The 14,120-nt window shown below is 39.8% G+C and overlaps 1 protein-coding gene across 9 annotated transcripts in view; it reads right to left on the reverse strand.

Moving 5' to 3' along the window:
• The window catches only part of KLF7 (KLF transcription factor 7), a 98,783-nt gene that overhangs the window by 41,861 nt on the left and 42,802 nt on the right, over positions 1–14,120 (reverse strand). For 4 of the 9 annotated variants that reach the window (XM_054679242.2, XM_063790684.1, XM_054679243.2 and 1 more), the window contains one exon: positions 6,781–7,411. In XM_054679242.2, the coding sequence (XP_054535217.1) occupies positions 6,781–7,411 (631 nt within the window). Of the gene's footprint in view, positions 1–6,646; positions 7,412–14,120 lie in introns of all 9 variants that reach the window. The other 5 variants (XM_054679239.2, XM_016950374.3, XM_016950372.4 and 2 more) reach the window with 2 other exon arrangements.

The following is a 14,120-nucleotide window of genomic DNA, read 5'->3' on the forward strand; positions in this document are numbered from 1 at the left end:
TAGTGTATGTACAGTGGGTGTTCAAAAATATTGTTTATGATGAAATACTCATTAATTTCATGCTTTTCTTTCTCCTCGATTCTTATTTTAACATACTTATTTGCTTTGTGACTATCAATTATCCATTAAAAGGACATCTGGAATAGGCGTCCCACAAAGCCTATATTTATTATCATAGTATAATGATAAAATAAATGTGCTTGCTATGTATATGCTGAGTTTAGGCCATGCTTCCCAATATATGTTTACATTAATTTATCTTCATAAATGTTAGGAGTTATCATATTGCTAAATTATCATGTGGTAAAGTTTTAAGATTTTACTGAATCAGAAAATTCTCCCAGCGATTGTTTTTCACCACCTCATTTCCTACCCTTTCTTTTCAAACTTCTCTTAAGCTCTTGAATATGCTAAATCCAAATTATCAAACCCTCCTATTCAGCTCTCTCCACCTTGTGAACTGAACATTTAACCCTTATTCTTGTTTCCATCCCATAATCAGGGTTTAATGAGTTTCTGCCTCAACACATGGATAAACTTCATTAGCAGCCATGTGTCTCGGCATATTAAAGGCCCTTTAATGTCTTAAAATCACCCCATTTCAGTTGCTATTGTATAAATTCAAAGAATTCTTATCTATGGCACTAGCAGGTTGAAAGTGGTCGATGAACCCCCTACAGTTCCACACTGAGGTATTTAATTTTATCCTGCTGATATGCCTGACCTTGAATTAGGGCTTCTATTTATATAAATTACTATATTGTCACATTGACATCATTTAAAAAGATGAACAGCATCAATAAACACTCTGTCCAGAAGGAGAGAAGCGACTTGTTATCTCCAAATCTTCCATGCTGCCTCTGACTGCTGATGCAAGCCCCTGCTTTCATTTACTGCCCCATCACCACCCTTTAGCACTCCTTCCCAAATGGACCACCCTGTTCTCCTTTGCTGGTCACTCCATGGTACAGTGCCTGACATCTATCGGCACTTAATACCTGTTCGCAGAAAGACTGAAGAACACATACAGTAAATAAGAAGCAAAACAATCTACTGAGTAGGAGGTAAGCCTATAGGTCAGGAGACATGGGTCCAATTTAATTTCTAACAACAGGGACTTGCATAGCCTGAACCAAGTTACTTTTTTGTTGTTGTGGTTCCTCAGTTTCTCCTATGTTGTGATAATACTGACCTTTCTTATTTGATAGGGACAGAATATTAACATTTGTCATTTTAATGCGTGAACTGAGACTGGCATGTCTCTCTTTAACACTAACATTAAAAAAAGTGAAAATAGTAACAACCATAAAATAGTAGCTTTATCAGTAACAATAATAGGCCTGGAAATGGAAGACCATTTCTTTGTAATTTCCTTGTACTGCTTCTCAGTCACCTGATGAGGCAATATGTTTAAGGACCCTCCTAATTCTCACCTATTTATAGAGGATATTTAGTTTTCATTGTCCATTTGCATTTAAACTATACGTCTTTAATTTCCTCTTAATAACGGGTTACTTTTAAAAAATTCATTTGACTTGTTTCCCCTTTATTAGTAAGCTTGGAAGTTAAGAGAGCTCCGACTGGAGCAATACTGTTTGGTGCAAATCCTTGCCCAACCATCTATGATGAGCTATGTGACGCCAGGCAAATTACTTGACTTCTCTGGGTCTCATTTTCCTCATCTATAAAATAAGATGGTACCTATGTCATTGGGTTAGTATAAGGATTAAAAGGGTTAATATTTGTAAAACATTTAGAACAATGTCTGGGACATAGCAAGTGCTTTATATGTATTTGTTGAATAAGTAAAATAAACTGTATTTCAAACTTTAAAGGCCTTTCATTACATGTGTGACATAACATTTCTGTTTGCCTTTTGAATGCTACACTGGTCTTTTTGTTTGTAGTATTTTTAGCCACCTTTTCATTTGAAAATAAACTATTTCCTAAATTCTGATTAAACTTAGAGATTGTGCCACTTTCTGATTCAATAAGATGAGCCCCAAAGAAAATGTAAAATGCTAAGCAAATTGCACACTTGTATTACTTTTCCACCTGAAACGTATCCTGTTATATTGTTCGGGACAAAATCTAGAGAATGCTTATCACCACCCATGGTTTAGGTGACAGCAACTTCAGTCTATAGAGAGAGTCCTCCAAGCAGCACGTTCAGAGAACATGGCTTCTTCACATCTCCCTTCACTGCAACCAAGAATCAAAGATCTAATGACAGGCCATTGTCCTGACTTCACAAATATGACTCACTCATAATAACATAAACGTGGACGTGCCTTTATATGGATTTTCAAATTTGAAAAGTCTGTTTACTTAGCACAAAGCACCATTTCAATGAAAGGTTTTTTATCTCTTCTCAGAAGTAATTAAGAAGAAATGTAGAAAATCCTTCTTTTTTTACATAGAAACTATTAAGATTTTTTAAAAATTGATTTTTGCTGAGAATGAGCATAGTTTTTTTTTTAATATTGGAAGTGAAGGTTACCTTTCATCAAAACATAAGGATTATTTAGCTGACTCAAGAAGATGAATACAACTATGATCATAATGGTAGAATTTGTGAGAAAGAAAAATATATGAAGACCAGAAAACAGAGTAGGAGAGAAAGGTCTGCAATGACTTGGCTGCTAAGAACATTTTTACACTCATGCCAACACTAGGTGCTCTTCCCAATGAATAAACCATATGTCCATTTTTTTTAATTTTTATTGTTTTTGAGACGGTGTCTCACTCTGTCACCCAGGCTGGAGTGCAGTGATGCAATCTCGGCTCACTGCAACCTCCGCCTCCCGGGGTCAAGCAATTCTCCTGCCTCAGCCTCCTGAGTAGCTTGGACTACAGGCACGCGCCACACGCCTAGCTAATTTTTGTACTTTTAGTAGAGACGGGTGTTGGTCAGGCTGGTCTCGAACTCCTGACCTCAGGTGATCCACCTGCCTAGGCCTCCCAAAGTGCTAGGATTAGGGGCGTGAGCCACCGCACCTGGCCCTTATGTCCATTTTTATATGCTTCCTTTCACTAAATCCTGCTACTTCATAATATTCCCTTTGTCCCATTCCTCGCCTCGTTATCCTGCACCTCCAGCTCAGTACCCCCATCTCTAACTTTACTTCCTTGGGCAACCTGCGTTTGTGCCCTAGCTACCAATGTGAACATCTGCTACCTTAAAAAACAATAAATAAAAAATCACCTCATTGCCTAATATCCTCCAGGGCAAAAATTTTGAAGGATTCAGCATCCTCAAAAAACAGCCACAGAAGGAAAAAAATGCATATCTTTTTCAGCTCAGTAAATTCTGTCTATATAAAGATTAAATGAATAACACCTTAAAAATTCTTCAATGCAAGCAAATCCATGTTACCAACATGTATTGTCTTCCTTTATGCATATGAGAGGAAGACACACACATTTTATTTTACTTCATTTCTTCACTGTATCTCCTTTGCAATGTATTACCATATAGAAGAGATACAGCATATATCTGCAACTCTAGAGAACAAAATGCAAATACTTCTCTTCTTTCTCTGGGATGGTATTCTTATCTCCCTTTTTTTCCTGTTCCAAAACACGTCCCCAACTGGAAGATAAGAAATATTTTGACTGAATTAAAGTGAGTCCTGGGTTAAAATAGCTTGCCTGAATCCAACCAGAGCCCATTTTTAAAAAAATCTTCATTTCCACATTTGGTCAGCAGCTCTCCCAACTCCAGTCCTTGTATCAGCAGCCTCTTTCCAACCTGAATTCCCATCTCCATACACCTTTGCCCTCGAGCTTTTACCAGTCCATTTCCTTTATATGTTTGCACTTAATTTGATTCCATCCTTCATGCTGTTTTCATTATTCTTAGTTCATCTACACCACATAAATTATCACCTTTGTTTTCAGTTCCCCATGTGCTCCAATTCACACCAATTCCAAATAAATACTTCTGATTCTCATCCATTTAATCCAAATTAATTCATATTCTCCCCACCCTCCATCCCTGTCTCTGCCTCCCCTTTTATCTGTTTCTCTTTCTTGTAGCACCTACTTTCCGTGCATGTCTCTGAGGAAGGTTTTACAGGCAAAATGCTTCTGTGGATGCAAGGTAACTGCTTTCTATGTTGTGGGAGGAAAGCCATGATCTTTCTGCCTTATTGCCAACTTCTATGGGCTAATGCTTGCATGTCTGGTTTATCCTCCACAACTTGTGTCCACAGGTGTCATCACCCCACATCCCATTGATCAACCACTGGGAGCGAGAGGGAAAAAGCTTCTTGCTGTTTTGTGGTAGTTAACTTTGGCTAACTGGCTTGTTTCTGGTTTACAAAGCTGTTTTATCACTCAGTCATCACTAATATCAACAACAACAGTAATAGCTACAATCAACCCCACTACTATCTGTAGTGAGTTCTTACTATCTATCAGGTATTTTGGTTTTTTTTTTTTACAAGTATTTTACAAGTATCTGCTCATTTAATATTCAAAACAATCTAGGAGGTAGACACAATTGTCTCTACTTTAGAAATGAGGAAACTGAGGTCATAAATCTAGGAAGCGACAGTGCGAGGACATAAACCCAAGTCCACCTGATCACAAGGCTCAGCTCTTAAGTGCTCTGCGATACTGCTTTTCTAACAATGCCTGGTGCCTCCCTGAGGGAATTCCCAGTAGGAGTCTTTCCACTTTAGTCCAACATGAGGCAAGTAGTTGCAGGTGCCAGGTAACATAATGAGCTCCACCTTGGTAATCACTCTGAGTAGACAATGCTCAAAAAAACAAAGCACCAAATAATGTATCAACCCTAACACTCATCCTTCTGACATCTCTATTGGAAAGAGGGGATAAGAAAGAAGAAAAAAATGCTCTGGACTCCCTAAAAAGAATCTCTGCTTTCCCAGAGCTGTCCAGCCTCCATGCTAAGCAGGATGTGCCCTTAGTGCCAATAATTCAGAAAGTGTCCATAATCATGAACTCCACAGCCCAAAGACAACACAACATTCTTGCCCTTTTCTGCTTTCTCCGGTTTCCTGGAGGGGCCAGGAGATGAGTCATGCACTCCAGCCTGGGAGCACTGCAATATCTTTCCAATGTCTTGCCATAACTTTACTCATTGACTTTAGAAAGAAAGAAATATCAATAAAAACTACCTTCAGAACAATATCAAAGAAGCAAAAACTGACAATAGCATGAATCATTAGCCTTGGTGTGTGTATGTGGAGTGGTGAACTGGAACCCAAATTCTGATGGGAAACCATGAGTGGGTCTCTATGCCTGAGCCACGGGATATAAACATTATGTTAGGAGACCGTCCCATGAACCAAGCAAGAGCCACACAGGAAATTAAGTTCAGAATTAGAGCAGTACAGGCCCAAGTCCTGGTGTGCAAGGAAGCAATGTCAGTCTTCATCCTCCCATGGGAATAACTCTGAGGTTCATAACAGTGATTTCCTCTGTCATATATATTCGAACTTCAGGAAAGTTCTTCTCTACTACACAGAAACAGTTCATGGACCTCCAGAACACTAGAATTGAAAGGGGCCCTAAGAGCCAGATTGTTCAACAGATGTGGAAAATGAGGCCTGGTGAGGTAAAGGAACAGGCTCAAGGTCACAGAGCTGGATAGTGGCAGAGTTAGAACTAAAGCCCAGGTTGTTCTGATTTTCCAGCCAGCAATCTCTCCCCTGCACATTTCTTTGGAGGCACAGCCCAGAAGGCCCCCCAGAGCACCAAACACTTTTCCTAGCTCATATGCTATCACTGATTTCTCTCCAAGAATGCTTTTATACTTCCACTTACACCGTTGGGGATTTTCCCTATTCAGCTCGCAGTGTGCAAACAGTATGCAAAAACCATACAGGTAGCACACTGTTGGAGACTCACTTAAAAACCACCAATCACAGTAATTGCTACTGGCATCCTAGTAGCCCAGGAAGAGACGCCACCCCTAAGCTCCAATCTCAAAGCAGAGAACAAAGACCAGTTCCAAGAAAAATAAGAGTTTCACGCTTTTCTGTGTAAACCCCACTTTTCCAAATTATCCCATTGCTCAAAAGATCAGTATGACTGGAACTTAGGGACGGTGTCTCTTCCTGGGCTACTAGGATGCCCTGAGTAAAACACACAATCCCCATCCCTCCCCCACCCGCTCTTGCCACACACATAGCAATGTAATCACTTTAGCAACTTCTCAGTAACAAGCTCATTAAAAAGCAATTCTGCCATCTCTCCATAAAGCACGCGCCAGAGAACAATGCAAAAGAGGAGATGCCAATTAATTACAGAATGATCACATCTAATGAACTCTGAAACCCTCCTGCTGTTGGTGACTTTGATGAAAAATCAGGATGCTGGGAAAAGAGTGAATAGGGACACCCTAGCTACCTTGTTTAACTGTGAATGCTTTCAAATGCATCCTCAGCTCCCAGTGTTGATCAAAACTGTGGAGCTACACTCATAAAACAATGCAAAGTGTCAGGAAAGCGACAAGTGTCTGTGTCACAAACAGCTATGAGTCACTGCCAGGGCCCCCTTCAGCCATCCTCAGAATTGCATGATTCTATGCTGTGGTTGGCACTGTAGGGACAAACCCGTCTGTGCTTGGGACATCTTGAGATCTTAAGGTAACAAGTGAGTCATTCTTTGTCCCTACCTGGGGCCTCCCGCCTGTCTATCACCTCCTCATCAGCAGGGGTGCCACTCCTCAGAACAAAGAGGAGCCCTCCCACATGAGGAGGCTACAGGAGGGGAAAGAAGAAACCACGTGCGGCCAACTTGTACCACTACCTGTGTGAGTCCTCTGGTGGGCCTTTAAGTGGGAGCTTTTTGTATAAACTTTCCGGCACCCGTTAAACTGACAGCGGTGAACCCTCTTCTTGTTTTCGGGACATGCTTCAGCCCCTAGCCCTCCTTGGTCACTGTCGCTCTGTCCACTCTTAACGGCCCCCGCAGCCGTCACGGCTGCTGCAGCTGTTGCGACCCCTCCCACCTTTACGGAGCTGAGAGCAGCCTTCTTGGCCACCAGTTTCAACGTCACCGTGCCATCCACGGCAGAGAGAGTTTGTGAGGTTTTGACCAGATGGCGGCTGAGCTCAGGGGACGATGGGGGCGTTAATGAGGTCACTGCGTTGAGCTGGGCCTGGTTGACGGCTGTGTAGCTGTCTAGAGAAGAGCTGGCCGGCTGGAGGCTGAGGCAGGTCTCAGATAGCAACTTGTCCCGAGAGAGCAAGATGTCCACTGCCGAGCTCTTCTCACAGATGGCCGCTTCCACGGGGAGCAGCAGGGGGTCTAAGCGACGGAAGCTTTCCTCAATGCACGGGGGAGGGGAAGCGTGGAGGAAACAGTCCAAGTCCTCACCAAAGGTCTCTGAGATCCTCCGGGGCTCCGTCTGTAGGTAGCGTTCCAATTCAAGGCATGTCTGCAAGAGGAAGAAGGAGGGAGAGAAACAGCCATCAGAGGCACAGAACACCATGAGGCCACACGTTGACAGGCAGAGGGGGAAGGTGCAGAGAGAATGGTTTCATGGCTTGTATCAGAAATGCTTTAGTAGAAGGTCTGACCTTGTTATTTATTCTCTGAATACCTCTGAAAGGTTCATAAAGGTCACATCAGATGATTTCAATTACTCTAGCTGAAGGAGAACAAGAGCCCTAGAAGGACTATCTCATACCTTCGAGATTCCAGAGAACATCAAATGATGATCTCTTGCCCCTCAATCCAATTCAGCAGGTAAGATGCTCCAATTTCCCCTCTAGAAATTATCATGCAAGCAAGAAGCAAATAGAAACAGATAAGGTTTTCATACTAAGACAAGACTTCCCAGAGTCCAACTTCATTATTCAAAATAGACTTGAGCACATCACACAAGTAAGTCAGTTTTCCCACTTGCTCTGAAGAACAAGCCATGTTCACTCAAACTAAGAGGTGACCTCAGTAACAATCAAACAACAGCAAGCCCTGCCTTGGGGATGGATTCCATAACCAGCAGGAAAGAATACTGTTCTAAAGAATGTCTACCATAAAACTTTTGAGGCACAAGACAAAACCCTTGTTGTTTATAGCAAGTCATTTAAAATACAATGCTATATTACTTTGTGGCAAGGGGCATAAATCCCATTTCAATGGTTTAGCATCTCTGACTACATGATAAAAATAAATTCAAACATAGCTATTTAGACCACTTAAAGATAGGACCCAATATATTTCAACATAAAATTTTCACCCGATAAAGAAACAGGGGAGAAGAACAAAAAAGTTTAGTTTCAACAAATCTTCATCCATGGCACTCATAAGTTTTTGTAAGATGGGGGAGTGCTTTTATGGCAAAAGTCGATATTTAAGAAGTTTGTTCTAAAGCCCTCCTCACTCAAAAATCCTACAATTCCAGAATCTTGTATAAAACTATGTTGCTAACTTGCACTATCAGCTCAATTTGCTCTATCTTCTGGATTCAACAAAGACCCACTGATGGCAAATTTAAAATGTGACTAGTTCCAAATTTACTGCCCCCGTAAAGCTCCTATGTTTTCAACTGATGTTCTGATTCTAGGCATTTATTCTATTAAGAATATATTTTAATGATATACCTAGTAGTGTTGTATGTGTCAAGGATTTTATTTTGGTGACATTTCAAAAGACTGGTTTTTAATCACACTTCTGGTAAAACTCTGCATTACTGAATAAGAAAATCAGATTTTTAACTATGAATCAGCTTTGGGTCTCACTGTTGATTTTCAATGGTAAGAACTAATGAATGGTTCCAGTCTTCATTCAACACTCATGTCACAAGTGTTCATGCAACTACTGTGCTCACAGCAAGGTACAAGGCTTTGTATGTGGTAGATGGAGAAGATATAGCAGTAGGTCCACATGATGCAGGTATAGAATAAACAACCACAAGCTAAAAATTACATAAATTCACATAGAAATGTGATACCAAAAAATAGTATAAAATGTGTTGATAAGTTCTTAGGGGCTGAGTGGACACCTAATTCTATACTCTATTAATGAAGTATTAATCAAGGAAAGCTTAGTGAAAAAGTAAGTTTTGATTCTGTTTTACTTAATGATTAAATAATAGCTCTGACTCAGTAGCTTCCCACTACTCTACGTTAGAAACCAGTATGATGACCTTCTCAGGTCTAGAAATATGAATTATCCTCACTTGCTTCTTTTCTGAACTCCACTTCTCAAAAATTTCCCCTTCCTTATTCCACCTCATTGCTAGAAATTATCACTTACATCTCTCCAATATTGAAGCCCTCAGTCTTGGCTCCATTCAATTCATTTCTGAATTATAAGATTCTACTCCTGAAACCTCCCTTAAATTTCTTCTTCCCTTTCTGAATCATCACCTACCAAGCACAGTGCCTGGCACCTAACAGGTACATAATGTCTGTCAAAGACAAAGCCCACTTTATACTATTACTTTGATCATTCTACCTCTTCTACTCTTCAATAGCCATCTTTGAAACCCTACCCTGTACCATGCTGAGGGGGCAATTTTGGAAATGACCACTAATACATATCTCTGGGAATACAATTGCAATGCTTCTTGAGCTTTGCCCAAAGAGCAGTACCAGATCTTTGAGACACAGATATGTTTTAGGTAAAAATCAGTATGCCTGGGCAACACAAGACCCTGTCTCCACAAAAACTAAAAGAAAATTCGCCGGGCCCAGTGGCTTGTGCCTATTATCCCAGCTACTCTGATGGCTGAGGCGGGAGAATCACTTAAGCCCAGGAGTTCAAGGTTGCAGTGAGCTATGGTCGTACCACTGCACTCCAGCCCTCTGGGCAAGACAGCGAGACCCTGCTTCTACCAAAAAAAAAAAAAAAAATCAGCTGACTCATGGGGTATCAGATGTCCTTGAGGTAGTTCTCTGCCTCCTCTACAATGACTTTCACATACTCAATCATCACTGCCTGTGAACAGAGTTTTTGTATGCCATTTCTTTACATACTATCCAGCCCAAAGACTGAAAAGTCACTAAGATATTGTGATTATTAGAAGGCCCAGATCTCTTCATATTCAGAAGAGATCTGAATGCAGGGCTGAGATATTCTAAATACATTTACACACTCTTCTGGGAGGATTAAGTAACTTATCCAGTATGCCCTGGTGTGAATTGCAGGAGCACATGAGTCATATTTATGATCTAAAGATGAGAGACATCTGATCACTAAAATGTGGAAAAATCTGGACCATTTCAGAGTGGCTATAATTTGCAATCCTAATACAGGGCATTTTTATTCCTCCTGAAAATTGAAGAAGCATAAGTACCCATCGGGATGTGCTGGACAGTCCTGTCAAATCATTATGAAATGATTGCTGTCTTAGGAAATACACTTCTTATATCTGCTGGAGATGAAGTTAAGGTAGAGGAGAAGATTTTGTCAATTCGAAACCCCAGTGAGGGGGTTAAAGACTTTTCTCATCAGGAGTATGGAGATTAAAATGTTAAGGATGAGGAGGATTCTAATATTAGATTATTTCCAAGCCAATGAGAACATTTACTTCCAACATTGTTTGTAAATGATTATGAGAACTCTCATAAGAAATGTCCATGACAGGCCGGGTGCAGTGGCTCATGCCTGTAATCCTAACACTTCGGGAGGTTGAGGCAGATGGATTAATTGAGGTCAGGAGTTTGAAACCAGCCTGGCCAATATGATGAAACCCCATCTCTACTAAAAATACAAAAAATTAGCCAGGTGTGGTGGTGCGCACCTGTAATCCCAGCTACTCGGGAGGCTGAGGCAGAAGAATCACTTGAACCCGGGAGGTGGAGGTTGCAGTGAGCCAAGATTGCACCACTGCACTCCAGCCTGGGTGACAGAGCAAGATTCCATGTCAAAAAAAAAAAATCCCTATGATGTTTGATGGGAACTGAGGTATTAGTATTTCCTCATGGATTTTAATATACACACACATACATATATAGAGAAATAAATGTGTATATCCATGTGTGAGTATACATACATATATTTCCTAACTCCATCCACTGAAAGAAGCTACAGGCAAAGATAACCCCAGGAGCAATGAGCACATTTAGCCCAGGGATCTTGGTTTCTAAATATCATTATCCAATAAAGGGAACCAGGACTCCCTAGAGAAATAGTTGTTGGAAGGGCTGGAACAATGAAAATAAAAGTTGAGCCTAGAATATCATTGTGGTACCAAAAGATAAGGAAGTGCTCATAAAGTGATGAAGTCATGTCAGAAAGACTCAGAAGCCAACTTAAAGGAGCTGTCAATGGCCAAATGAATAATAATAGGTTATAATTCATAAAATAAATATCCCTGAATCCATACTGATATAAATAAATGACTGAATAAATTAAAAGATGGAAGGAAAGGGTCAGCTCCTCATTACAGTAAAATTATGATTCAAAAACACAGAAGGAATGATGGAAATAGAAAATCACCGTTAGGCAAACGGCAAAGTAATAATGATTACAAGTAAGAATTACCAATGGATGCTAAAACTAGTAGAAAGATGTATGATGAGAAACAAGGTATCTGCCTAGTTTCAAAGTATCCACCGAACAAAATATTTATTTGTTAATTATGAAGACAAAATATAATAACTCTACAGTGGAGAAACCTGGAAGAAACCACCTTAGCCATATGATCAAAGTTAGCAGCACAAGGAACAAGTAATATTGATCACATGTACCCCTGATATGATAAGCTGACAAGGATACAATATTATTCTATGATATTTCTGTCAAAATGGGTAACCTCAATCTAATCATGAGAAAACAGACAAATTTAAATTGAGGACTATTCTACAAAGCAAATAGCCAGTTATTCTTTAAGTGTTGGGTCACAAAGAACAAAGAAAGACTAAGAAGTTGTCACAGACTGGAGAAGAATGAGGAGATATGGCAACTAAATGCAATGGATCCTGGCCTGGGTCCTGAACCAGTAAAAGGACTGGTGGAAAAAAATAATGTAATTCAAAGGAAGTGTTTAGATTAGTTAATGGTATTATATCAATGATAATTTCCTGGTTCTTATAATTGAACTATGGTTGTGTAACATTAGGGGAAGCTGGACAAACAATATTTGGTAACTCTATGTACGGTTTTTGCAACATTTCTGTAAGTCTAAACTAACTTCAAAAAACAGGGAGAGACGAAGACCATCAGCAGGCTAAAAGTGTCCCTAAACTGTAAATTTGGATACAGAGTTCAAATGTTTTTCCACTAGAACCAGAGATTTTCTCTGTTCAAATGATACTCTTGCCAGCAAACTTCAAATCGGAGTCAGCGGATGTCAGTTTAATGACACAAATTATGCCTGTCTGGCACTCACCTCGGAGGTACAAGGCTTCCCTCAGCCTGACCTAACCATACAACTTAAGGCTTGAGCCACTGGATTAACCCCCAACCCCTAAAAAATTCATTACAGTCAGCAATGGGAAGAAAATGTTCCCGAGTGCAAAGTGATTTTCCTCTACATTGATGAGTCACAGATGAGCTTTGTGAAGATTCTCTTGATATCTCAACTTTGAAATGCATGGCTTCTCCTAGCTTCCTAATAAATATCACCTGAAATTCGTATTGAACTGCTCATCTTGAAACCTTTTTTAATACTCTCTTCATGCTTTTCATAGCATTCTCACTTGTTGCAACACGCTTATTAAAAGTAATAATCCAAGACCTAGTTAAAAAATAATAACTTTAAACCTATTACTGCCTACTACATCTATGATAATTTTCCTACAAGGAGGACCTGACTTTTCCTCTCCATTTGTTTATTTATTCAATCATTTGTTTGTATCAGTATGAATTCATTTTTATTTTATCCTATGGATTGTAATCCACTATTATCATTATTCATTTTTTGTTGCTCAGAGGCAGAATTTTCCAGAGACAGAAGTTGAAAGAAAACAGGATAATTCAAGTTTTGTGGCACATATTAAGTTTATCAAAAGCTCTCTGCTGCTGGCAAGAGGTAGTTACTTTCACAGCCTTGAGAACAATGTAAGACATTTGGTCATATATGGGCATGGTGCCAAGGTTACCAAATGGCTTCTGTTTAACCTGTCTTTATCTCATCATCAATTACGTGGAACTTGTCAGTCAGGATTGCACACATCTCCTGTCACATTGACTATTTCCCCTACGACCCTTACCTAAAGGGTTTCCTTCACCTATTTTTCTTGTCCTTACTTTCCCATGCCCATATGCTCGAAACAATCTTCCTTTCACCTTCCCTCCCACTCATCATTCTTTCATTCAAAGTTCAACATAAAGTCTATCCCCTTCAGGGAGCCCAACCTAGAAAAAGATGGAGTCAAGAAAATACGCTGACTGTCAAGTGTTGAAAGACACTCCTCTTCAACCCTGGACAATTAGACGGTATTTCCAAAATGAATCTTAGAGTCCACAGATTGGTGGGATGTCTGGTTTATTAAGATCATGATTTTAAAAGCAATGATATTTCTTATACCATATGTTCCTAAACAGTAAAGTTAAGTGATTAGAGCTAAACCTGTACCTCTGTTTTCTCATATGGCAGATATGTCTAAGTGTTTGAAGTGATGGAGAGTTGGAAGAGCTAGAACTTTCTGAAAAAATGAGCTAGAATCGTCTCACAACTCCCATCCATTCCAACCACTATAACTACAACCATGTTTAGTTGGGGCAGACTGTAGTCCAGCCTCTTCAATACCATCACTTTTCAAACAAATCACCTGGAACATAAAAGGTTCAGTTTTTATTTCTGTGTCTTTTAATTTGAACATAAGACAAAACCATTGGTGCAATATTTTTGCTACTACCCAATAACTATGCCACTTTGGGTAATTATTGGGAGTCTCTGGATCCATGTATACTCAAGTTAGTAAGTAAAACAAATTTAAAGAAATAAAGAAATTGCAATTTTCTAATGACTTTTTCTGGTACAGAGTCAATGAAATAAAAGGCCACCAACTACACTCAATGTTTCTAATCAATTTTCAGTCATTTGCGGTCCTTTAGCCAGCTGCCCTTAATCTCAATCATTCCACCTATCTCGCCTAAAAGGGCCAAGAGTTAAAAGTACAAAGAGATTAAACAAATTGGGGACAGAATGTAGATATAAAAGCATGGGAAAGTGCAGCTTTCCACCATGTGGA

The sequence above is a fragment of the Pan troglodytes genome, chromosome 13 (genome assembly GCF_028858775.2).
Source record: "Pan troglodytes isolate AG18354 chromosome 13, NHGRI_mPanTro3-v2.0_pri, whole genome shotgun sequence".
Classification (NCBI taxonomy): domain Eukaryota; kingdom Metazoa; phylum Chordata; class Mammalia; order Primates; family Hominidae; genus Pan; species Pan troglodytes.